The sequence below is a fragment of the Psammomys obesus genome, unplaced genomic scaffold, assembly GCF_907164565.1.
Source record: "Psammomys obesus unplaced genomic scaffold, mPsaObe1.curated_primary_1811, whole genome shotgun sequence".
Classification (NCBI taxonomy): Eukaryota; Metazoa; Chordata; class Mammalia; order Rodentia; family Muridae; genus Psammomys; species Psammomys obesus.
In genome coordinates this window covers 9484360-9511635 of record NW_026592666.1, presented here as the reverse complement: position 1 = coordinate 9511635, position 27276 = coordinate 9484360, and the positions used below count along the sequence as shown (strand labels likewise).

The 27276-nt window shown below is 42.3% G+C and overlaps 1 protein-coding gene across 2 annotated transcripts in view; it reads right to left on the bottom strand.

Annotated features, from left to right (window-relative positions):
- The window catches only part of Itsn1 (intersectin 1), a 173147-nt gene that overhangs the window by 67363 nt on the left and 78508 nt on the right, over positions 1-27276 (bottom strand). For both annotated transcript variants that reach the window (XM_055614891.1, XM_055614892.1), the window contains exons 9-16: positions 26923-26986; positions 24335-24472; positions 22791-22903; positions 21324-21586; positions 19330-19479; positions 19107-19247; positions 11119-11206; positions 10526-10665 (exon numbers count right to left, since the gene is read on the bottom strand). In XM_055614891.1, coding sequence (XP_055470866.1) covers positions 10526-10665; positions 11119-11206; positions 19107-19247; positions 19330-19479; positions 21324-21586; positions 22791-22903; positions 24335-24472; positions 26923-26986 — 1097 coding nt within the window. The remainder of the gene's footprint in view (positions 1-10525; positions 10666-11118; positions 11207-19106; positions 19248-19329; positions 19480-21323; positions 21587-22790; positions 22904-24334; positions 24473-26922; positions 26987-27276) is intronic.

The following is a 27276-nucleotide window of genomic DNA, read 5'->3' as shown; positions in this document are numbered from 1 at the left end:
CAATTTCCCACTAACGGACTGAAAACCAAATGGATTCTGTGATAGATTACTTAAAATCAGGAGCATAAGTACACAGAGATGTGAAAACCCACATCAGGCTGGGGGTGTGGTGTGGCGGCTCCACCTCGGCCCAGCCCTGGGCTTCCACAAGGTAACAGTGGGATAAAAGGTTTAACTAGAAGTAGGGTGGGAGAGTGGCAGGGACTAGAGGGAGGACAGGAGGGAGGGAGTTTCAGTGGGGAGGAATGAGAGAGCTTGGCTGTGGCCAGCATGGGCCATCCCTAAGGGCAGCAGCCCTGAGGCTCAGCTAGGGAGGGAACAGAGCCATTCAATGACCCCTGGGAAGTAATGATGAAGCCCCATGCTGACTGAGGTTGTTATGGACAAGAGGACCTCAACTCTGGGTGGGGGAAAAGAATTCCATTTTCACTCCCTTCCTAACTGGAATAGGGATGTGTCAACCTAACAGGTTGATGTCAGAAACTCAGCACACTGGCTTTGGCACTTGTAATGAAAAGAAGAATCCTAAGAACCAGAACAGATAATCTGGTTACTGATTTCTAGCTGGTATTTTTAAGATAAGCAGAAGAGATCAATTCACCCACCCTTGACTAAAGCTAAGTGTCACCACACAATAGGAACAACTGTGGGAGTGACACTAAATCAAACCCTAATGTCCCGAGGAAGGGGCCAGGATGCAAAGTCAAGACACACAGTGAGAGGCTGTCTAATCCGTCACTGACCCAATGCAGAGACCTTATCCAAGGACATAGAAGTCATGAAAAGATTTACATTTTACTCTATTTTAAACTTCATCAACAGCAAAATTTCCCCATCTTCTTGCCGTGCTAAGAGAAAGGGGAAAAAAAATATCTGATGTTCAGGAAACTGACTGTAGCGTCTTCTTTACCTATTTGCAATGTATGTTCATATGGGCAGGTAGAGAGTGGGTATGACTGCACGGAATGGGCATGTGGAGGCCAGCGTCTGACCTCGCATGCTATTCCTATAGAGCTGTCCTTGGGTTTTACATCCTTTGACTTTCTGTGTTCTGAGTGTTTCGTCTGCACATACGTCCGTACACCATGTGCACACCTGGTACCTGTGGAGGCCAGGAGAGAGCAGTGAGTCCCCTGGAACTAGGAGCACAGAGTATTATGAGGCGCCATGGGAGTGCCTGCAAAGGAACCCAATGGTTCTTGGGAAGGACCATCTCTTCAGCCCCATCTATCTTGTCCCTGAAAGCTGGGACTTGCTAGTTAGGTGAGCTCCTGGAGTGTGCTTCATTGCAATCACAAGCTAGCATCTCACCTAGTGATGTTCGTGGGTACTGGGGATCAAACTCAGGTCCTCTGGCTTGTGTATCTTCATGCTTATGTGGCAAGCACTTTAGTGACTAAGTTACCTTTTCAGCCCCCGGTAATGCATTTAAAAAGTAAAAGTTATTTTATGTAGGGGAAATTTACCCTTAGGAGGTACTGTGAAAGCAGGATGGACACTGGCTGTGATGTCCCAGTGTTTCCAACAGGCGATGTGCACAAACCAAAAATTTCAGTGTTCCGAAGCATTATGCACATTTCCTTTCTGCACTGAACTCAAGGAATCAGGCTTAGATTGAAAACTAGCTAATGAGTCCAGACAGATGGAAGCAACTAGAGATGCTTAGCAAGTGCACAAAACGAAAAAGCAACAAGAAGTGATTTAAAGAGCCAACAGAAGACAACCACACCAATGAGAGAGCTTTAAAAACAACAGTTCAGTGTATCAATCACACCATAAATTCAGAATCCGATTTCTTTTTAAAGGCATCAGCATCACAGCTCAGGCTGAACCTATCTTGAGAAGTATCAAAATGAAGTTACAGCCTCCAGCGCCTCCAGAGAAACAGAGCTTGTAGGCGCCATAAAATAACAGATGTCAAAGATCGTCAACAGAAGGCTCTGGCAGCTCATGATCCAGATTGGAAAATGCAAAGATTTTCTGCTATTTATTTCATCTGAGTCAAACACTGCTGAGACACACAATCAACGTTAGGGAAACCAAGGTGGCCTGAGCACCTCAACTGGCACTCTGAATTTTTTTTCCTTTGTATTTGGGTGTTGCAGATTGTATGAAGCAATAGAGTATTCCTAATTCTGAGACAGCAGTTCTCAGTCTTCCTGACGCCAGACCCTTTACTATGGTTCCTCCTGTTGTGGTGACCCCAGCCATAAAATTAGTTTCGTTGCTACTTCGTAACTATAATTTTGCAACTGTAAATCTTGTCATGTAAATATCTGTACATCTTGTAAATATTCCAATGGTCTTATGTGACCCCCCCCATGAAAGTGCTATGACCCGCAGGTTGAGGACCACTATTCTAACATGATAAACTTTTTTTTTTTAATGATAAACTTTTGTACATAGCCACAATATACGCTAAAAAATAATGAATGGCTTTTCTTCCTTAGTGGTAATGAAGCTTGTGTTGAACACACGGTTGGGCACCTTGTTTCTTTCATGCTCCTTTCAATGCCCCTAAGGAGACTGGAGGCAACTGCAGTTATTTAAAGCACCTTTCATCCTTTCAGGGAAAACGCCAAGGTGGCCAATATGGAGCCAAGTTGTTAATTCAGTAACTCTTCCTGGTAGACAAGCTGATTGAAGAGACCCTCAAAATCTCTATAAAATGCATATGTCCCTTAGCATGCTTCCCCACTCCAAGACATCAAAAGACAATGTGTTCTGTGTGGTTTTTCTCAAGTTAACTTCTTTCTAAAACTAGTCACTGTGATTACGCACCTTGTGGCAGAACACTTATGATAATATTGAGTGTGTAACTTTATTGTTTTTCTCTTTAATGAGTTCTATTCAATGGTATGAAATATCTTAGAGTAGACACGCAGGCAATGTTATCTTCTAATGTTGTATACTTCCCTCACCCCCATGGTGTTGGGGAAGGAATCCATTGTCTTGTGCATGCTACACAAGCATACTACCATGTGGCTGTATTTCCAATTTATTGGGTATGGGGGTGGGGTGGTGGTGGAATGAAACACGGTCTTATGTAGCCTCAAACCCACTATGCACTTAAAGATGGTCTTGAACTCCCAAATGGCTGGCTATACTGGCCCTAAACTCCTTGAGCTGAGGTGTCCTCTAGCCTCAAATTGATGAGTAGCTGAGGAAACAGGCATATCTAACACATATGGCTTAAAATAACTTTTTTGTTATTGTTGTTTGTTTTTGAGACAGGCTCTATACAGCCATGGTTGGCACCCAACTGAGAGACCCACCTGCCTCTACCTCCTAAGTGCTGTGATTAAAGGCATTTGCCACCATGTTTGGCTTAAGTAGTATTTTTACTACCTGTTACATGAGGATGAGCAGAATTCTAAAGATAAAGGCTATATGTCTTAACCTGAGTCGATGAAAAAGCGTTAGGGGCTGGAGAGATGGCTCAGTGGTTAAGAGCACTGGCTGTTCTTTCAGAGGACCTGGGTTCAATTCCCAGTATGCATTTCGCAGCTCACAATTGTCTATAACTCCTGTTCCAGGGGATCTGATGCTCTTACACAGACAAACATGCAATCAAAACACCAATGTACATAACATAAAAATAAATTACTAAGAAACAAAAAGAAAAAGCTTTAGCCCTGTGAAGGCTGCCAAGCCACCCACACATTTGGACTTGCATGGGTACCCAGACAGGGCAGGCTCAAGGCATTTATCAGATCCTCAGAGCCTCTGATCAAACACAAATTACAAACCATAATTTAAAAACTGGCAAAGGCCTGCCTTGTATTACAGATAACATAAATATCAGTTTGCTTTTAATTTTCTTCCCTAGGCCCAAATGAGAAAATTCACTTCTTTTCCCTAAATAATTAAGATTTTTGAGTCATAAAACATCTTTAGACATCCCATGGCATGTGACCAAAGTAATTCAAAAGGAGAATGTTTGACAAATTGAATATCCGAGAAGACTCAGCTATTTTCCACTGACAAATATGGCTCAATTTCAAGTTCACTGAAGATGGCTGTTTTATGGTTAAGCCAAGAGGCACAGAAGCACTTAATTATTGTGACGGCTTCTTCTCTTGGTCTTAAAGAGAATCAAAAATGTTGTATTGCATGGAATACTATTCACCTGAATAATGTGCACAGACTTATTTTCCACAAAGATGACTTTGCACAAATGCCGTAACACACACACACACACACACACACACACACACACACACACACACACACGGGGGGGGGGGGGAACCTGCACTCAGGGAGATGTGCTTGCTAGTCTGAATATCCAACTTTTTATGTGTGCTTCATGCTGTCCCTTGACAATAAAAGGCAAAAACATATGTTGACTACTGACTGGGACATCCTAAACTTCACAGCACAAATCTACAAAAGGTTTATTATTATTAAATTAATCTCACAGGAACCTAATCTGGCAAGATGCAAAGTTCCACGTACTTGTTTTACTTGTATTTCCATCATCTGCCTTCCTGCCTATCTATCTATCTATCTACTGATTAATTGTGTATGTATGCATGTATATGGAGGCCAGAGAACAATGTTTAGGAGCTGGTTTTCTGTTTCTACCATTCAGGTTCCAGGGACTGAACTCTTTTATCAGCTGAGCCATCTTGTTGGCCCTGTTCGGAGTTTTAAGATACACTATTTCCCCATTAAATGATAAAACAAATAAACATAGGAGAAAACAAGTTAATGAGTTCAGGAAATACAGAAACATATCTGAGAGAAAAATCCATAAAGAATTATTTCAAGACATAAAAATGTACAGTCAAGAAAATAGACATTCCACTTAACTCGAAATTAAAGTTTATTCATGCAATGTATTAAAAGTGGGAAGAGTATAAAGAATTTTTTAAAATCTTCTATCTTAATTCTTAGGTCTATATTAATATTTATAAACCACATTTAAAACATTGCTTCAAAACTGAAGTCAGCACTCATCAGTAACAGGTACAATTGCCCACACCCAAACTGCCAGCCAGTGTGGGCAGTATCCAACCCTACAACCCTATCCTCGCTGCACCAGACACCGCCTGCCCTGAAGCTGGGTATACTCTGCTGTTTCCATAGGGAGAATACTGACTCTACAGTTTCTCCTTAAAATCTGAACCCCCACCAACTGTCTCAGCTGCACACACAAGGAAACATGCCATCATAGTAGGAGCAGGTTACCTACTATGGCACACAGCCTCTAAAACATAAAGTTGGACAAATGATACAGAGGGGGGGAAAAAGCACTTTACAGGAGACTGTCCTTATCCTTTTCTCTGATAACCTTTTATTAAATCTTTTTCCAACATTACATAGAAAAAGCCCACATTTTGCCTAAAAATACTCAACCAACCAAATCAGCCTACTGGTGTGACATGACGTCTAATATGTAACAGCTGCTATCTGCTTTGCATCTGGGAGTAGTCTAATAATTGGTTCACACTCAAGGAATCTGTATGCTGTTTTCACAATCACAAGGTCAGTTATAGGATTTTATTATTTCTGGGCAGAAGCAGCCTTTTCCAAAGGACATGTAAGAATAAAATTTCATGTTGAACAGAATGAGATGGCAAGCTTGAAGCCGACAGCCGCCTGTCTGTCTTGGAGGCATTGCTGTTACGTGCGCTTTCTCCTGCTGTCTCGCCAGCTCCTCTTTCTGGATCTTTTCTTCCCATCACTGATTCCCTCCGTATGCATCTGTCCTGACTTCTCATTCTGCTCTGTGGTTCTTTCTCCAGCTCTTTTTCTTTTCTCCCCTTGTTGCTAATATTCTGCCTTTCACTGGCTTCACAATGAATGAGCCTGCCATGAAAGCCAGTGTCTGAAACCAAGAGCATAAAAGCCTCAGTTAAGCAAGCAACCTTATTGAGCATGACTGGCACTCTCACTTTAGTGTCCATTCAGCTCCTAGCCATCACCATGGACAGAATCCCTGATGACCCTGCACTTGATGTAAGAAGCCAAAGTTTCTGAGTATATTATGGACTGTGATTCTTAATTCTGCATCATCCCTCAATACTCAGATTTCACTAAGAAATAAAATGCTGTCCACTCTTGAAATAATATACTAATCATAACACTGCCCATACGTGCTGGAAATTACTCATAGATATAACCATCCTCTTTCCCATTTTTCTAATGATCTAAAATGTTGGCTATAAAGAGACTACAATACCTTATCAAGTTTGGGACTCAATCATTCGCACCTCTTTACAGGCAACTTGCTGGGAGAACAGAGCAAGTGCCCCTAGTCATAAGTAGTGGCAAGAGGCCTCAGTGCTTGCTGGTATCACCGCCTCTGAGTCTGCACGCTCGTCTGGAGGGAGCCTGAAGCCCAGAGCTGGAGAAGTTCATCACTCTGAGTCTCAGAGAGACTTGAGTAGGGCATGGAAACCTTCAGGAAGAGCCTTATGGACAATGCAGCCCAGGAAAACCGCAAAGCCCCACCACATCACCTCCTCCATTGCCACTGACAGGAAGAAGAAATCATCCAATGTTTAAATCTTTGGATGTTTCCAGGAGCATACACAGCAGATAGAAACCAACAAGGACTCAACTTCTGAGTGGGAAATACAAAGCCTTACCTTTCTGGATGTGGGATTCTCTGTATTTGGCACACAGTAAGTTTTATAAACTATAAGCCATGTTTTATGCAACTACTCAATATCCTGGTTAAGATACTGGAATATTATCTACTGATGCCAAGGAAAACTTTCAGTAGCTACCAACATTGCCAACCAAAAGGGGGTCCCAGGAAGGCTTCTATACAATGCCATCTGCTGCTTTTCACAATCATGATTCTGTTATCTCTCAGTGCAGGAAGTTAGAGCTCCTTAATCATACAAATGTCCCTATGTGCCTTTTAGACATCACAACTTGGTAAAAAAAAAAAAAAAAAAAGCTGAAACTTGATTTCCTGTAAAATGATAAATAGTGCTAATTTGGCTGGGAATAGGGGTTCATGCTTTTAATTTCAGCACTTTGGAAGCAGAGACAGGACACAGCAAATACTAAGACAATCAGGGCTACACAAAGGGACCTTGTCTCAAAAAGCAAACAAGCAAGCAAGCAAATAAACAAACAAAAAAGCCAGAGGGGGGAGAAAAGGAGAGACAGTAATTTGGTAGCAACATTCACTATTAAAATCTGCCTCTGGTTAGATGGTCCACCTGGCCATCAGAGGCTAATGTTTGAAGTTCCTATCATATCTTTTGAGTCTTGAACCAGGCATGTTGAACCAGGAATCCCCAGTGCAGGAAGGAGCCCTGAATTTCAAGGTGCTGTACTTCTGCCTTGCCCACTCCCCTTTAGTAAAAGGACAGCAAAGTCTAAGTGCTGTGGTGAGATTCTTGGCTTGCAGACAATGCAGAACTAAAGCCATCTGGAGACCTTTGTGGGGGCTGTGTGGGAGCAGGGGTGAGCCAAAGCCCTGTTCATGCTATCACTGGGCTGTAGTTAAAACCCATCTCTGGATAGATAGCCTCTGGAGTATACTGATAAGGTATATATTTAAATGCATGGAAAGTAGCCTTCTGTGAAAGGAAAGAAGGAGCCCTCCATTTTAAGAGAGCAGAAAGATATGTAAGGGGCGAGGATTTCGGGTCATGTGTTAAACCTGATGTCACTAGCAGTGCTGTAATTCTACATATGCTAATTTGCTTAATATTCATCTATTTCGCAGGGGACTGAACCCATGGCCTTGTGTGTGCTTGGCAAAGGCTCCATCACTGAGCTATTGCTTTGTAGTTTTAATACTCTGCTTCCAATATGAAACAAAGGCCTCCTAATCTTCCTACAGCCAGATACTGTTCTCATTTTAAATAAAAACGGCCATTTCCATCGTTGCTTATCAGATAGAGAAGATAGAAATGTAGTTTTCCCTAAAATAAAGAAAATGGGAAAAACCTTCAGAGGAAGTGTGACTCTGAAGTAGATATTCTAGGGGAATAAAATTACATTATGTAGTTATTTTGCTTGTTCATAAAAAGGAAAAATAATAAACATCCTTAGTCTTTACTTTCTCAGTCATAAAACGGAACACCTTTATATCCTCAAATGTGCTGCCTTCCATTTTACAATTAGAGCTAAGCCAGGGTCTGATTACCCCTCCTGGCTCCAGGTGTGGGTGCACGCTAACCACAGGCGGCGGTCCTTACTTGCAAGTCAACTGTTTCACATGGATTTAGTGTCCTGGGCAACTCACTCACGTTAAAGCTTTATTAGTAGCCCAGACAGGCTTTATCCTCTTGCCTGTGAAAGCACAACCTCCATGAACATGAAATACATCTGCTAAATCCTAACTTAGTGTCCGGCTTCCCTTTGAGAAAGGAAGGTTGAAAACAATGCAGAGCATAGCAAACTAGATGTGTGTGGTGACGGCTTCGGCATTGCTTCTTTCTGGGCAAGACAGAATTAAATCTTGCACTGTTTGCACAGATGCTCCAGAGGCACTGCTGTATGGAGAGGGCCTCAAAGAAACAGGCCTAGGTTCCCAGTCTAATTCCTACAAGAAGTTATGGTTGCTACTGAACATATGCCCTAAAGTCAGGGGGAAAATGCTTTATATTTTCTAGCATGGCCAAAATAAAAGGTAAACAGCAGGAGACCACAAAGAAACTAAATGCTAACTCAGCCTCTCAGTTGTCTCAACAAAGTTAAAAACATTTTGATTCTTCAACAACATTTCTGTTTTGGCTTGTATAGGTTTCAGGGGAATTCTAGAAACAACAAACCTCAGACACATTTAACATAACACCTTCACCAGACTCTGCAAGTAGCTTTACGCTAGGAACAACACAGCTATGTTTTGCATTTGCCATATGAACTTTACAGTTAATAAGAAACCGATATAAGAATTAAAAAGACAGAATATAAAAAATGTTATAATTTCAAAATAAATATATTTGAGAAAGGGGCAGTGTATGTGGGAACCTAAAATTAGCCTTTGTAGAAGAACCTCTGACACCACCGGCAGCGTCAGTCAAATGCTAGCTAGTCCCGAGAACACTCAACCCCTCTGAGGATGCTCTCTTCAGCGATAGCAACAGCAGTGAGCACTGCTGTCACCAAATCCACAGATACAATCATCAGCCAAAAGCTTCTGCTTACCACATCTTTTCCTGACATCTGAATCTCGTCTTAGGCCAAATTTCTAGAAAAGTGATCATTATAAGGCAAAAAGCTGTGCTCCTTCTGTGTTCAGAAGAAGCTGAATAATACTCAGTGGTTCACACATCTAGGAACTACTTGAAAACACTGTAGAATTGTTTCAAAGTTAGGTTTTTTGTTTTTGCTTAAAATAGTGATAAGTTATAATGAGAGCAAATGGGCAGAGAGAACTGAGATGCCTCAGATCAGAACGTCCATGTGTGGAGACACACGCATACACACACAAGGTAAACAAGAAAGCAATGTGAAGAAAAACACCAAGTTGGCTAAACAGTACTCCCCTAAGGGAAAGTACTTTCCTGGAATCGTACGATTGGGAAAGTCCATTACCCAATGCTGAAAGAACTGCACAAATACTTTAACTTGGATGTCTAGACAATCTGGCATGAACTCTCAATCCGGGGGGGGGGGGGGGGGGAGAGCAACTCAAGTATGCTTTCTAATTTAAAATTCTCTTTTACTAAAGAAATTGTATTTCTTAGTATCAGAAGCTAAATGGGCCATACATAGTAAAGTATAAGGAATTTTAAGGTTAGAAAACTAAAGCTATTATTTTTGTGGGGGGCATGTAATATTCAATTTCTGATAAGAACACAAAATCTACCTAAATCTAATATAACATATAATAATTATTAGTATAAGAAGTGGGGTTTTCTACCCTGGCTTTCGTTTGAGTTAACTTTTTATTTTATTGTTTTGGAGAAGGGTCTCATTATGTAGCTCTAGCTGCCCTGGAACTCACTCTGGCCTTGAACTCACAGAGATCCACCTGAGTCAGGCCCCCATATGCTGGGCATGTGCCACCACTGCCCAGCTTGAGTTAACATTAGTAAGACAATAAAACACCACACCAGAAAGAGGCTTTTTTTTTTTTTTTTTGAGTTACTGTGCAATGTGACAAAGCCATTGATAGCTGTGCCAGAGACAACAGCTAAGTGACTCCACTAAATAATAAAGTTAGAAGCATTTAAAAGTAAAAGAAGATGCAACAGATCTACACTTAAGCATTATCTTCAAGGAGTGGTAGAAAATCTCAGTTTTAAAACAAAATTATCTGGGCAATCCTCAGAGCATAATGTGTTCAAGGAACAAACACTCTGGGCCTTTTGGATGTAATGTGGTTACAACAGGCAGAGGAATGAAATATGTAAAACACTAATGTGGAGCAGGGGCCAGTCACATAGCCCTAACTTACACATGTCAAAAAAGATAAGCTCAACTGAGGGTCAGGATGGCATGTCCAGAAGGGCTGCACCACTGTACACAAACCAGCGCAGCAAACCTTCCTGCCTGAGAGTCATCGGGTAGGAGCAACGAAAGGGTAGGACACACAGCACGCAGGAGTCACCTTCAGCTGGTTGTTGAAAACATCAATCTCCTGCAGCTTCGACCTGGTCTCCCTCTCCACCTCGTCCAGCTGCTCTCGAAGCTGCTGTCGGGCCACCTCTTTTGCTTCCAAGGCTCTTTTGAGGGTGAGGAGCGAATCTCCTATTTCAGAAGAGCATACACGACAGAGGTTTAGCTAGGAGTGAGGAACGTATTCAGCCTTCATGCCACTGAAGGGAATTCTTCTGATGGGGGAGGAATGATGATGAGCACTACTCAGTGATAAACCAAAAGCAGAGCATGCACGAAGCCCGAGGAACACTCAATGTCTGCATCAGAGGAAAAAGCTTTAAGAAAACACCATCCAGCACCTGGGAAGCTGAGGCAGGTGGAGCTCCAACTGTGAGGCAAGCCTGGTCTACATAGTGAAACTCACCAGGCAGTGGTGGCGCACGCCTTTAATCCCAGCACCCAGGAGGCAGAGGCAGGTGGATCTCTGAGTTCCCGGCCAGTCTGGTCTACAGGACAGCCAGGGATACACAGAGAAACCCTGTCTTGAAAAATGTATGTGTGTGTGTGTACAAACAAAATATAAAAAAAAAAAAAGACACCTACTATGCAAACTGTTCTGCTGAATTTGTTTTAATTGGTCATTGAGTATCTGTTTCTCTGGAATAAGTCTTCCAAGCATTTGCTGAGACTCCTAGGAGAGAAGGAAGGAAACAGCGATTGAGTGACTGAACCTCAGATACCAGTGTCCCAGACACCCCCACTCTCAGCACATTCATTGCTATTCTCACTAAGGCAAATGCTTTCACCTAGGATGACGTTAAGACAGTTACAGCTCCTCTGCTCTGCTTACATGGTTGTTGACTTATAAATACTGGGTATTTATAAGTTAAAAAAAAAAAAGCAATTCAAGTTGGTCTGAACAAAACTCAAGCTCTCCTAGTTGCACGGTGGTCCAGCACACAAGCCATGACCTGGCTGCAGCTAATGCAATTAATGCACTGCAGTGGGAGTTCCCCGAGCGCTCTGCTCTGAGCCTTGGTGACTGAGACTGGACACAGGACTCAGAAGGACATTTGTCACACTAGAACCCTAGATGCCATCCATGTTTTTCCATCACATGTAAGAGTCCTGAACCAGCCTCCTTTTTTTTTTTTTTTTTTTTCTGTTTGTTTGTTTTTAAACTGGCATAAGAAAAAAGCTAAAACCACACTGAATAAGGAAGGCTATTTGGAGTTTCCATGGGTAATGAATGTGCCCAAGCACAGTATTTGTTTAATTTCAGTTGAAATGATCTTGTAGCCACTTTAAAAATCTGACAGCCTTACTTGACATTTATTTTTACCTTGTGGGGTTGGGGGTGGGGTAGGGGATGACTTTTGTTGTAAGAAAATAAAATGCAGTGACCAGTTCTTTCCCCTGGGTAGGCCAGCCCTGCCAGGCCACAGAGGAAGAGGATGCTGCCAGTTCTGATAAGACCTGATAGGTTAGGGTCAGATAGAAGGGGAGGAGGACCTCCCCTATCAGTGGACTATGGGAGGGGCATAGGGGGGAGAAAAGGGAGGGGATGAGAGAGGGGGTGGCAGCAGGGATACAAAGTGAATAAATTGTAATAAATAATAATTAAAATAATAATAATAATAATAAAAGCATAACCCAGGAATTAAGAGTGGTGTTAGTTTCACAAAGGACCCAAGTTTGGTACACAGGACTCAGCACTCATAGTGGCCTCACGGGCACCCATTCTCGCATACATACCCACACACAGACACACAGAAGTACACTGTTTTTCTAAGTAAATCTTTTAAAAAGGATTTTTCTAAAATAGGTCACATCAATTTTAAGAGCAGCAGAACCAACTTCAAAGCAAGAGTGCCCACGCACACCAGGAGAAGGAGGCCAGTCTCGCGGCCCTGTGCGTTCTTCCTCCTCAAAGCATGTGCAGTGCTTTACTTCAACAGTTAGGATGGGTGAGCACTTTGTGTTCGGAACAAACGTGCTCAGTCACAACAATGGCATGCTGAGCACATGAACGTTACCCTAAACATCTTTGGGTAATATGTACTGATCTCTCAGTAATAGTTAATAAAAAGAGCTACAAGGATGGCACACACCTTTAATCCCAGCACTAGGCAGGTGGATCTCTTGAGTTCAAGGCCAACCAGGGCTACAGAGCAAGACCTCCCACCTCAAAATAAATGAACAAATAAGCAAAAGAAGCTAAAATATAGAAGAATATACTTCAAAAAAGTGAATGTAATTTTTAATATCTGAAAACAATTTCTGACCATGAACTTCTCTTCTCATGGTGGTTACTTTCTATGATCATGGCCCCCAATCTCAAATTCGTGACAGAACAGAAAGGGAAACACACAAACACAATCTGAGTGACAGCAGCAGTCACAGGGTGAGGGGTATAACTCAGCAGTGTGTTTGCATAGAGTGTCCTCGTAAGACCTTGTGTCTGATTCCCAGCACGGCCACCACTACAAAAACGCATCAGATCAGCAAGGAAGCTTGGACTCCATCGTGAATCAACTTGATCTAACTGGCTTATGGGACACTCCACCAAACTGAAACCACAGCACATGTATTTTTCAGGATCCATCAGACACTCACTAAGATTATATGCTTGGTCCAAAGTCTCTATATATTTAAAAGGACTAAAATCACACAAAATTTTCTGTCCAATAACATCAGTATACAAGAAACAAATAAGTACTTAGAAACTAAACAGTGAAAGTACACTTAGCCCATCAAAGAAATGACAAATAAATAAATGAAAACATCATGTCTAAAAACTCATGGAATATAGCTATTGCTGTGGCAATGACATTTATAACTCAAAATATCTAAATCAGGAAAAAAATAAGGCTTAAATTATCTAAACTTCTTGCTAATCTAGAAAAAAAAATAAAATGAAACCTCAAATAAGTAAATGGAAGGGAAACAATAAAGAAAAGTGGCCAATTTGCTGGGATATAACAAAAATACATCATAGAAAAAAAATCAATCTGGAAAAGAGCTTGTTTGAAAAATATCAAAAAAGCCCAAGGTGGTGGCGCATGCCTTTAATCCCAGCACTCAGGAGGCAGAAGGAGATGGATCTCTGAGTTTAAGGCCAGCCTAGTCTACAGAGTTCCAGGACAGCCAGGGCTACACAGAATATCCCTGTCTCAAAAAAGAAAAATATCAATAAAACCAATAAGGTCCCCAAGATGTTGATAAAGAAAGGTACAGGAAGAAGAGGAAGTAGGCTGGGCAGGGAGGCAGGAGGAAGAAGCAGAGAAGCAAAGGTTGTATCAGGAAAGAAGGCCACATCACTACAGATGCTACAGGCTGACAACTTTATGATCATTTAGATAATTAAACAAACTAATTAACAAACATTATCAAGAAGACTCAAAAAGAAACAAAAAGTCTCAATAGCTTTATTGAACTATCCTGGAACTTGCTCTGTAGAGCCAGGCTGTCCTTGAACTCAGAGATCCACCTGCCTCTGCCTCCCTAGCGCCAGGATTAAAGGCATACACCACTGCCCAGCGTGAACACTTTTCAATTAAAAAGTCTTGCAACAAAGAAGCCCCAGAGCCTTCACTACTAAATGTCACCAAAATGTTTCAACATCAACATTTTCAAAGTGTGTAGGAAGAAGAAAATTAAGTTCAAATTTATGTTCTGAGGCCTGTATTAACCTGATACCAAAACTAGACAAGGACATTTATAAGAAAATTATAAATTAATATTCCCATAAATGTAGATGAGTAACCCCTAAAACAAGAGCAAATAGAATCTAATAAAAATGTTTATAAATTATACACTGCGACGAAGTGTGCTTAACCCCAGGAATTGACCTTCAGTTTGATGTTCAAAATTCAATTACTATGAATCACCCTATTAGCAATATAGCAGGGGGGGAAACCCTCAGCCACCCCAATAAATACCAAATAAAACTAGGGCTCAACCAGCCACCCACCATGACTAAGGCCCAAGACAAGACCTCACTTCTATATACAACATATACAGAGAAAATATATAAAACATATATATATATATTGTATAACAGTACTGGAGGTCCTGTTTATTGAAGAAAGATCAAAAAACAAAAGAAAAACACAGAAGATACACAGACTAGACAAGGAAAATCTTATAGGTTAATGCACGAACACTGAAAACTAAAAAATACTCCTGAAATATGTAGTGAGACAAAGACGAGGCCATGTGCTTTGATACTGTTACGATGACAAATCTTTTCAGACTAACTTATAAATGCAATAAAATTCCAACAAAATTCTAACTTTTAAAAAAAAATATTTTAAAAACAAAACCCAACAAGTTATCCCTACAATTCATTTGAAAATGTAAAGGACTAAGAATACACACAAGAAAAGAAGGTACTTATATACATACATGCATTATAAGCTAGGATCCCTCTATGAGGGAGAATGTGTATCTTTTTTTTCTTTCTTTCTGAGCTTGGGTGACCTCTCTTAATAGAAACATTCTAAGTCCATCCATTTTCATGCAAGTTTTGTGATTTCATTTCTCTCTAGAGCGGAATAATATTCCATTTTATACGTGTACCAGGTTTTCATTATCCATTCATCTTTTGATGAAAGACTTTGTTGAACAGAGCAGTGATAGCATGTGGGCACAAATACTTCTATCATAAGCTGAGGAGTTATCTGGGTACACACACAGGAGTGTGTGAAACAGCTGGGTCATAAGGTAGTTCTAATATATTTCTTTTTTATTTTGAGGACTCTCCAAGTTGATTTTCACAATGGCTGTATTAACTTGCACTCTAACTAGAAGTGAATAAGTGGTGTTCTCTCTCCACATTTCCTCCAACATTAGTTGTCAGATTTCTTAGGAATAGCCACTCACTGGGATGGGATCTCAAGAGCAGTTACAATTTCAATTTCCCTGCTGGCTAGGAATGTTGAAGATTTCTAAAATTAACTATGCATTAGTATACTATTCTGAAAAGAGAAACAAAAGGTAATTTGAAAATAAAACACAACACATGCTAACAGCAAGTCATATGAATGCTTTTGTAAGCTATAACAAATTTTCAGTGTCAAGTAGGTCCTTAGGTGGGCAATGTCCACATGCTATTCCATGACTGTTAGGCGATTCAGCTGGCCTGCTTTCAGGGTCCTAGAAATGTCCTGTCTTATATTATCACCTGCTGCCACTGCCAAGTGGGCCAAGTGTGTGGAGGGATAAAAGGATCTCTCTCTCTCCCTCCGCCTCCTTCCCTGCTTTCTCTCCCTCTGCCCTCACTCTATCCCTTCTCCAGACCCCTCCCCCTTTCCCACGATAAACCTCCTTTATACCAGATCTGCTGCATGGCATGCAATTCCTCAGGGGAATTCCTTGCCATAGGCCACCATAGCAGCCCTGTAGAACTATTATACAACAGTGACCAGCTGGTATTTTACTATGAGATGTGAGTTTTCAAATTTAAATTTGTTTTTTAATGAATATTCCCGTAGGCTGTTACTGTTGAAATAAAATTTTGGCCATTCAAAACAAACAAAAAGAAAAAGAAAAAAAGGTAAAGAGAAGAGGGGGTAATGATAACAGAGAATGTACACTACTTATAGTCATTATCAACAGATTGGGAGAAAAGATAGAAAGAAGAACAGAATTCAGAATAGACTTGTAAAAGAAGAGTCAATTAACTTTCAATAGCTACCAAGGAACTTCCATGAGAGTTTTAAATAAATGATGCTGAGTATCTATGTATATGGAAAAAATATCAATCAATCTTAACCTTTATCTTAACCTGCATGTAATAATCAGCTTGAAGTGGACTTGACTCCAACCATAGGAAACAGCTCAGAAAAAGCATAGAGTATGTACTATCATCAGGAGCCAATGATTTCTTAGAACCAAAGGAACCTTATCAAATGTAAACCATCTGCCCTTTAGAAAAATACCACAAAACCACAAGCAAGTGGGGTGTGTAGGCACAGGCCTGTGAACCAGTACTTGGGAAGCTGAGGCCAGAGTGACTGCCACAGGTACAAAGCAGGCCCTGTCTACAGAGTTTCAGACCAGCCAGGGATACATGGAAAGATCCTGTCTCAAAAACCACCCAAACAAAACACAAGAAAAGAGTGAGTGAAAGCTGGGGGTGGGGTGGTTGAAAATATCATATATCAGCAAAACAAGTTGTCTGACCAACGGCTTGCTGATTTAAAAAAAAAAAAAAAAATGCAAGGAACTCAACATTCTTCATTCCAAGAAAGATGGACCGTTGGAGCTGGTCTAATGCTAATTACTGGCGCTCTCAAGATCTGGTTACTGCCCAATGGATACACCCATCCTTGTTTGTGTAGACCTGCCTGAAACATTACACCTGATTGGTTCATTAAATGGCCTATACCTGGGCAGGGCAGAATGGGGTAGACATGGCTAAGGTTTCCGAGCTTTTGAGGATGGAAGAATCAGGAGAATCATGGGAAGAAAGGAAGGAGGACACCATGATGGGTTTGCTTGGAGAAGAAACCACGTGGGGGCAGGAGGAAGGACTCCACTAATGTCATTAAAACACCTAGATGAAGAATACAAGAAAGTATTTATAAGATTATGGATAGAAGATAGTTCAGATGAGGAAGATTAAGGTGGCTGGCATTGGATGGAGGCTGGGAGATGGATGATGAGGATACTGAGGCAGTGTAAATGAAATATCTGCCAGTCCCAAGGTAAATAAGGGTCTGTGTCTTATTATTTGTGATAGTGGGTTAAATAATATCACCGTGATAATCCTAGGGCTAATAGTAAACATTATATAGAAACACAGCCATTTTTCATTTACTTCAACAATGGACAAAAAGATTTGTTCAAATTCTTTGGCAAAAGACACATGCCAATAAAGAGCCCAAATGGCACACAATACAGAATACAGAGAGGTGCAAAACATGCCTCCCCAGCACAAGTGAAGTTCAGAGTAACAAGCTGTGAAAACGAGGAACACCCATACCACTCACTGTTGTGGATATAAACATGTTTTTGTTTTGGACCCAGGTGTGGGATGTGGACTGATTCAGATGGTCCACAGCAGCTGACTATTTGCCTCCTGCAGGCTCTGAAACAAACTCTTTGCCAGCTGCAGATAGTCTAAATCTGAGGACTCTGGAGAGAGAATAAATGTCAGAGCCCAGAGAGTGTGGAGAGGAGAAAGAACAAGGCTGCTCCTGTTTCCCCTTGCTGCTCCTGGTTACTGTTGTGAGACAAGAAGTTGGAGATCTCCTGTAAACGAGGATTGAACTGGCTCCAAGGAACCCGATGACCCTAACCAGCAGGAAACAGCTAAGAGAACTGTGCCCCCTCTCCCACTAAACCTTTCTCTCTCCTACCTGGTGTTGGGGTGTTGGAAGGGACTGGGGTGGAGTAGGGAAAAAAGATATAAGAAACATAAATAAAAGTTTTTAAAAGTACGCCAACAACTCACCTAAGTGCTGTCAGAGGGTAAGTGTGCAGTCACCACTGACAGTTGCTCAGGAAATCATGAAGCCAGTCACTGAAAAGTTTGCCCAAGGGCGACAAAGCATATTTCCACACAAGACTTGCACATGAATTTTCATTGCAGTTTTACTAGCTCCCAAACTGGAGCTAGCATGATGGTTCAGTGGGTAAAGGTTTGCCCAGCCTGACAACCTGAACCCAATGGTGGGAGCAAAAGCAATACACTCAAGTAGCTCACCTAACATGTGTGCTCCCAACATAACAAATAAAAATGTAGTAAAACAAACCAACAAACAAAAAACTCCCAAACTGGGTAATGGTGTAATATTATCTAGCGATAATAAGGAACCTACCTACTCACTCAGCCACCATGCTGAGATACATCCTGACACATATGCCCAGAGCTCAGCTCATCACCCTGTTCAGATTTTCGCTTAAATATCACCCTCACAGAAACTGTGCACAGGACCTGAATTAAATAGGAATTTTTTCCTAATCCCAAGATCCCTCCCTTTCCCCTCAGCCACTAAGACACTTTCTATATTTCAATGGAGTCAAGTTGAGTATTCCCTGATCTGAAAATCTGCCATCTAAACTCTACCATCTGAAATCTTTGAAGACTGGCATGAAGCCTCAAGTGGAAAATTCAACACCTAACCTGATCGTTACAGTACAGATCACTGAAAAGATCACAAAATTATTTTCAAAGCAAAATTTCATGTCTAGAGTGGGCTCCTTTCCCTAAGATATTCACTATTACTAAGTATTCTAAAGTCAAAATAAAAAAAAAAGTGAAATTTTTAACAGTTCTGGTCCTAACTGCTGTGGGAGAGAGAAACTGAGCCCTCACATCCTTACTGGCTAGTAACTGCCCCCCTATAGGGAACAGCTCTGGAAAGGCAGGGTGTTGGCTCAGTAGTTCCTTGCTGCAGCCTCTGGGCCCACAGGTGCCTCGCCCAAACAGTGTTCAGCAAACAGTTGTGAGTTTACTCAAAAGCCCCTTGTCAGGCAAGGATCCAACCTATGTACTTCCTCTTTGCCCCCAATGCCTAATGAATGGTAGACGGTGAACATTTGTTGAGTAAGCAAATGAATTAAGATCCAGGCATGGAACCCACCTGTAACTGTTGCTGTAAGTGGGTGATCTCCGCAATTCTCAGCTCTCTAGACTTGTTTGTGCTCTCAATTTCCTGCCTTTGGGTTGTCAGCCGGCACCTGATATCTTGAAGTTTTCCTTCTAGTTGATGCTTTTTGTCGTTCTTCAATAAACAAGAACAGCAGAGGTGAATGTGAAGTCCAGGTTTCCAGTGCTAGGCTGAGCCTAACGCAAGCTGCACTCACCAGAGCTTCCAGTTCAAACTCCAGGGTCTTCCTCCTTGCCTTCAGGACCACGATGCCTTCCTGTTCTTTGTTCCTCTGGTTCAGGAGTTCTTGTCTCCGGTTACGTTCCCATTCAAGTTGTCGCTGCCGTTCAAGCTCCCGTTTTGCGGCCTGTGGTTGCAGATAGCTCACTAATTACTTAATTCTGACGCTCTTCAAGGGTTCTTTTTAGAAATGTCTGAAAAGCTTCTAAATACGAAACATCCTACATTCTCAGAACTTGCCTAACACTGGGCCTACAAACAGAGGGGAACTGACAGAGCCCCTTCACCCTGGAGCCCGATTCTTCACGCCTCCCTCATCCAGCGGATAAGGGGGACCATCCCTGAGGTGTCTGCATGAGCCTCACTGGTTTACTGCCCCTAATATAAAATCCCAACTACAACTGTTTGAGTGGAACTTTGGATTTGAAAGCATTCTGAATTCAGATTTTCACATCAGGAACACTCTAAACCTCTAAACATATCTGTACTGGCTGGTTTGTGTGCCAACTTGAACAAGCCAGAGTCATCAGAGAGGAAGGAACTTCAGTTGAGGAAAAGCCTCCCTGAAATCCAGCTGTAAGTCATTTCAACAGGGAAGGGCCCAGCGTAGTGCTATCCCTGGATCCCTGGGCTGCTGGTCCTGGGTTCTATATGAGCAAGACAGGAAGCAGCACTCCTCCAAGGTCTCTGCATCAGCTCCTGCCTCCAGGATCCTGCCCTGTGTAAGTTCCTGTCCAGACTTCCACTGGGAATGGACAGCAACATGGAAGTGTAAGAAGAGTAAACCCTTTCCTCCCCAGCCTGCATTTTGGTCATGGTGATTTGTTGCAGCAATGGAAACCCTAAGACAACATCTCAAGCTTTAAAAGCCTGTTTCCACCTTCCTAATAACTCATTTGTCTTTAACCATGAAAGCTATGGTTTCAAAGTGTCAACCTAGTCCACGCTGATTGCAGGTAGCGCGCATGGAACTTAATGTGACTGTGACTTAGGACATTCTCAGCTGTACTGTAACGCCCTGGAACCAGTGACATCAACACGTGCTACACACTGCTGTGTTCAATACCTAGCACCAAACAAATGAACATAAAACCCTGTCAGTATCTGAATATATTTGCTTGAACTACATACTTTTTTTCAAAGTTTATCTATCTATCTATCTCTCTATCTCTCTATCTCTCTATCTATCTATCTATCTATCTATCTATCTATCTATCTACCTACCTATCTATCTATCTATCTATCTATCTATCTATCTATCTATCTATCTACCTATCTATCTCTCTATCTCTCTATCTATCTATCTATCTATCTATCTATCTATCTATCTATCTATCTATCTATCTCAGTTTATTCACTTTGTATCTCCGCTGCAGCCCTCTCCCTCGTCTCCTCCCAGTCCCACCCACCCTCCTCCTCTTCTCCCCCTATACCCTTCCCTAGTTCCCTGATAGGGGAGGTAATCCTCCTCTTCCATCTGACCCTAGCTAATCAGCTCTCATCAGGACTGGCTGCATCATCTTTCTCTGTGGCCTGGGAAGGCTGCACCTGTCAGGGGTTGGTGATCAAAGAGCTGGCCACTGAGTCATACCTTTTCTAAAGCAATAACTAGAAGATGAAACCAAAATATTTTTAATAAGAAAAAACTTTACATTTGGTTCACATGGGAGAATGGTGGCATTGCGTTTGTGGCGATATAGTCAAACAAGAAAGCCAAGAAACAGCTTCCCCTATCTGGGTCTGGCACCTAACTCACCACTTTTATAGAACAGGAAAATAAAGGCAGCACATAAGTTAGCAATTCCCAGGCACTGGCTGAGGCCTGGCTGGGGAACAGGAGCTCACTGGGTCATGGGATGTTGTGGAATACATGGTGGTGCGGACTGAGCAGTTTTGGATACGCTGAAACTCACAGGAAGAAGAGCTAGCGCCTGAATCTGGACCCCAGCTGCCGGAGCTGCACACGCTCACCTCTCGCCTCTCGATTTCTTTCCTTCTCTCCTCCTCTCTCTGCCGCTCCAGCTCCCGCTGCTTTTCTAGCTGCTTCTCTAGCTCCAGCTGTCTTTTGCGCTCCTGCTCCTGGCGCTCCCGCTCTTTTCTCTCCTGCTCGGCACGCTCCAACTGAGCCAAACGCTCCTGCTCCTTGCGCTGCTGCTCCAAGAGGGCCTGCCGGCGCTTCTCCAGTTCCAGATTGCCACGCTCAAAATTCTCCCGCTTCTTATCTTCAAATGTTACTTTTAGACAAAAAAGACATCAACGATGAAAAACACATTTCCAAAGAAAAACTGAGGTGCACAGTTACAATACAAACCAACCTGGAACTGTCCAAGGTCCCTATGATGCAAAGCCAAAATATCCTGACAATGTCCTTTCCTGTTTAAAATCATAAGTGAATGTTTACTGCCATCAGAAAAAGATAATCCTACATCTAAGAATTTTTGTACTTATGACACCTTATCTCCACCATCCTGAGAACATGACAGGATCCACATACATAGTGATGATTCATCTGTAAACCCCACTCAGCCCTGACTCCTCCTATGCAGTGTTTCCCACCCTGCTCTTCTCAGCCAACCACAGGTAGGCTTGAGCATGCACACACTTTCCCCATCTCTGGAGAGCTGCTTCAATGATTCCTTTCTCTGGGTGCTTTGAATCTTACAGAAACCAAGCGTGATGGTGCACTCCTGTAATCCCAGCATGCACGAGACCAGGTAGGAAGATTGCTATTGGGTCCAGACCAGCTTGAGCCACATACCAAGATTCTTATGTCTCAGAAAACAACCTCCCCAACCTAATATAGTATTCCTGAGAATATAATCATAGTAATATTTACATTTCCACTATACTTAACACATAGCCTTGCTCATTGATCAGTTACAATAAGTTCTTTATCATTGAACATAACTGAAAAGCAATTTAGTCAGCTGAAAGAGAGAGTGCTCAGCCAATCAGTTAACTGGGGAGCATTACCAAGGCGGCCAAGTGACATGGGAGAAGTAATTAAGACAGAGACTTATTAATAACTCTACTTCTTAGTTTCATTACCATCTCATTAATAATTCAGAGCCATCTCATCTCAGACTAAATAACACACTAATTTGCCATTGAAAATAAGGGTTATTTAAAAATCAGTCCACATTAAATTACGTTCTTCCTGTTTACAAGTCCCCAATTCTAAGCTACTGCATTGGTGATACCAGAAACCACCTTAACAGACATTTTGTTTCACAGCAGGTAATCAGACTCCAGTCAGACAGTGGAATAAAGGTGCACTGCGGGAGCACACAAATTCTCAACAGCAGTTCTGAAAGTGCCTGCTCCCGTCTACGACGGCTGCAAAAACGGTGAGATGGCAGAAACTAAGTGCATTCATCTCCATCTCTGCTGTGTTGTGCCACGGTTTTCCCTCAGCTAATCGGCTTCAGGGCGGCTCACCAGGCAGCTTCTTTTCTAACTGCTGCTCCTCCTCTGACGCCGGCTCCTCGGGCAGCCTCTGATCCACAGATGAAGAGCTGATGACGGACATCCCACTGCCAGAGCGGACTCTCCTGCAGACAGAAGGGAAGAGCAGCACATGAAGCTGTGGCGGCACTGCGCCAGGCATAGGAACCAAGGGCTCAGCGGTGCACACCGTGCAGCAGGCTCGGTCACAGCGGGAGGAAGGAAAGACTGGGTTTTCACTTCCTAAACAGTTTTTAAATGGGCAATCAAATGTCATCAGGTCCCGAATGCCACACTTGCTCAGAATGTGGGTGCTGGAGATGTAGCTCAGTGGTGGCCCATGCTTGCGTGTGCAGGACCCTGGGTTTGATCCCCAGCACTCTCCAAGCCATCATGCTCCCCGAAACCACTGAAACACTTAGAACTGCCACATGAGTTAGAACAGCCCATGAGGGCTGCCTTTGTCATCACTCAGTAAATGTTGGTGGGCATTACCACGACTCTCGGAAGTAATTCTCAGCTTCCCCAAGGGAAGCAACAGGGCAGCTACCTGGGATCAGCACTTTCCCCTTCAGAAACTCCATCTAGTCCCTCCTAAACACAGACTCCACTTATGACTGGAAACAAATCAACTCATTTATTAATAAATGTCACCCTTAACCTTTTGTTTTAAGATAATCCCTCAGCTAGGTGTGGTGGCTTACACCTTTAATCCCAGCACTCAGAAGGCAGAGGCAGGTGGATCTCTAAGAGTTCAGGGCCGGTTTGATCTACAGTGTGTTCTAGGACAGACACACCCTGTCTCAACAAATACAAAACCAATCCCTCATCCTTTTAAAGGCCCCTGATATGTTCAGTCAGTTTCTCTCACAGTGGTCCCTGAAGCTGTGACATTCTGCTGCCTGCTCCTTCCTACCTGTGGAGTTCCATTTGACAGAGACTGTGCCCAAGTCTCCCATGAAACTGAGGACTCCAAACATAAACTCCGATCACAGTTGTCTCTTGCTGGGTAAATGGAGCGTTCTGGGATGTGTGTGCACACCCTGCAGGTGTGGGTGGGGGACAGTGACTGCGGGCTGAAGCCCTGCAGGCCGCTCCTGACTAGATCTCGGGGGCACTCTCAACATCTCCTGAGTCTGTTTAGTCCAGGACAATTTTAAAAATCATCTTCCTGATTAGAAATTTCTACATCACCACCACTTTGGTCGCTTGTTGACTATGTGGGATGCACAGATGTGACCCTGATCTCCTACATGTCTCTTCATCCAGGGTCTCTTTCACTGTGAGCTTACAATTTCTACAATTTCTACAATTTCTTTAACAGGGGGCACAGACATGAGCAAACTTGGTCTTGAACTAGACTGCTTTTACTTCACTGTACAGAGTACATCAGTGTCCTGGAGAATACAGTGGGGCCGGGCTCAACACTGAACGAAGGTAAATTCTTCAGTTCATAGATAGTCTATCTTCACGCTAGGAAAGGAAACAGAGCCAAGTCTGGAATCCATGCAGTCTCTCAAGAATTAAATGTTACTTACCTAAAGGAAGGAGGGATGTATTCTGGAGGCAGGACAGGCGGCAGTGGTTGACCAGACATGGCAACATCAATTAGGTGCATAGCCAGGATAAATTCTTCTGCTGTGAGTTTTCCATCTTGATCAATGTCAGAAAGATTCCTAATTCCACAAAAAATTCATGCAATCCAGTTCACGAAAATGCACGCCTCTTACTGTTCACCAGTCATTTGTAAAATCTACTTCCTTACTCTGGTCCTAAGCCAAATAGAATCTTTCTGTGTGCCAGGTTGTAGAACCAGTACTATTTCAGACTACTGGAAGGATAAAAAAAGATAATCCATACAGTTGGGAGCATTTAACAAACGCTAACCACGATAGTATCAATCCTCTTCTCCAACTCTGCAAGCCCACTTAAAACATGGTAGACTCAGGTTCTCATGATATTGAAAGCCCACCTGCTCGACAAAGGACTGAAAGGGTCAAATGGAAAATTATTTCATGGTCTGTAGGACATACCAGCCCTGTCAGACCAAATTTTGCTCTTGATGAGAAGCCATAGGTAATATATAAATGACTGGGCACGTCTGTATTTACAATAGAGCCATCAACACAATGGGAGGAGGTCATATTCCACCCACTGGCCATTGACTCACCTATGGGTTGATTTTTCCAGCCTCTAGTCCCCTTCTTAGAGTTAGTAGAACCATTTCTCCCTCCTCATTCTAGCAATCCAATCACCTTTAGGCTTAAATATGAACTTGCCCAATTAGCTAATTACAGTAAACAGCTGATTTTTCAATCAAACTCAGGAGATGTGAGCACATACATTTATTAACAAGAAGCTCAACAGCACCTTTGCCAAAGATAACCAACTGAGAAACTGTCCTCTTCTTTTCGAAATGTCTTCAGACGTTTCCTGGCTACTATCACTAAGGTGTAATCTCCACAGGGTAGGAGTTGTTCTCTGCAGAAGCCGATTCTGTGTGTTTCTAACAAACATTGTCAGTTGCAGAGCTACCCCTGTGCTATACAGAAGCTGGGCCACCTAAACCTCACAGTTCCTTTGTCCACCCCCTCCCCCTACCTGGCTGCTTTCTGTACTACTTCTGTCTTCTTCGGATGCTGCGCATCCTTTAAAGGGAACAGAGAGAGCCACAAACCCACCCGTGCCACCTTCTTTATATGTTCCACCCTCAGCTGCTCCAAGGTGGATCACATTTGTTTTCCCCATAAACTGGCTAAATACGAGCTAGAAAAACTAGAGTACGTTTTTAACGGGGAAGAAGGAAAATATAACATTCTAGTAGAGATGCCTCAAATGTCTTAGGAAGTGAGTCATCAATGCAAAGTATAAGAAAGTATGAGAACAACCTAATGAACTGTTACCCAAGCCCCACAAATGTTACAACTTAGACTTGTTTCAGAGGACCTCCGGACACTGCTCATATCAGCCCTCAAGACTGAATGTGTCACAGGTAGCAACCACTTATTGTTGTCTATTCTAAGTAAAAGGCAGACTCTACTGCACAGCAGAAGGAAGAGGAGAGAAGAGCAGCGTGCTACAGCTTGGCCCCTGTAGAGCAGCCATATCAATCCCTTCACCAAAAGCCAAGACTTGGCAGATATGGAGCAGACACTAGGTTTACTTTCCAAGCAGCTAGCAACACACAACTAAAAGAGATATTCTTCTTAAGGAATCAGTCTCCAATAAACAAAACAAGTAAATAATCCTGGTTAGCCTTTAAATGTAAGAAAACTTGCCCGGCTGGGTCAACACTCATCATGAGCCATTAGCAGTCTTGCCACACACTAACGAGGACATTGTGTGCCTCTCAAAGAAAGCACACAGTAACACCACTAACGTGGTCTTACCCAAAGAGCAAAAAGCAAAGTAAAAGCTGACCAGTGTTTTATACCCAGGAGCGATGTGGTACCTCAGGAGGCACGTGCTAATGTCTGGAGACATTTTGGGTTGGCTACCAGTACTGATAATCTAATGAGTAGAGGTTTGTTTCGCTCCTTTGAACAAATAAAACTAAACCTTATTAGCTTATGGAAATTGAAGGCATTTGAAGATTAGCTCACTAATTCGAAATGAATGACTACTTAAATATTTAGGTGAACAACTGGCATTGTGGTGCTAGTTAAAGAAATAAACTTAAATATTTATGGGTAAAACAATACAGAGGCTTGACCTGAAGTCACTGGGAAAAAGAACCTGCCTTGTGTTAAGAATTATTAGGCAAGGGTTAGAGAGATGGCTTAGCAGTTAAGAGCACTGGCTGTTCTTCCAGAGGACCCAGGTTCAAATCCCACTGTCAACATGGCAGCTCACAACAACTGTCTGTAACTCCAAGATCTGACATCCTCACACAGACATACATGCAGATAAAACACCAATGCACTTAAAATAAAAAATAAAAAATAAAAAAAAAAAAGAAAAAAAAGAAAAGAAAAAAAAAATGGTTAGGCTATGCCTTGAGTTCTTGGGGCTTAGTGTGTTAATATTCGTGTCCTTGTTTTGAGTATCATGGCTCACTAAAAACTAAAACCCATGAGGGAAAACTACCCAAAGTAAGTTTTTACTTTATACAACCCATACTTCTTACCATATTGATGCCAGCTGAGCCTGGGGTAAACTTGATTGCATGAGAATAGTTCTTGCCTGGGGACCTAAGCAGAGACCAGAGAAAAGACACAAAGATGAATCATGGAGATCCAGAGGCTGCACACAGGTTCTATGCAATCATGCAGTCACAACACTTCACTCAGTATCCAGGAGTTTTGTGAGGAAATTAGCTCCAGCCAAAGGGAAAAGCACAGGATACTCCAATTCAGCTGAACAGACGACCAGTGAGGAGTGAGTGCATGAAAGAGCAGAGCGTCAAATACACACATCCCTTGTATCCCTCTTCTTTTGTGTTGGGCTTTTATTATAAATGGAGACTTGATAGCTATAACTT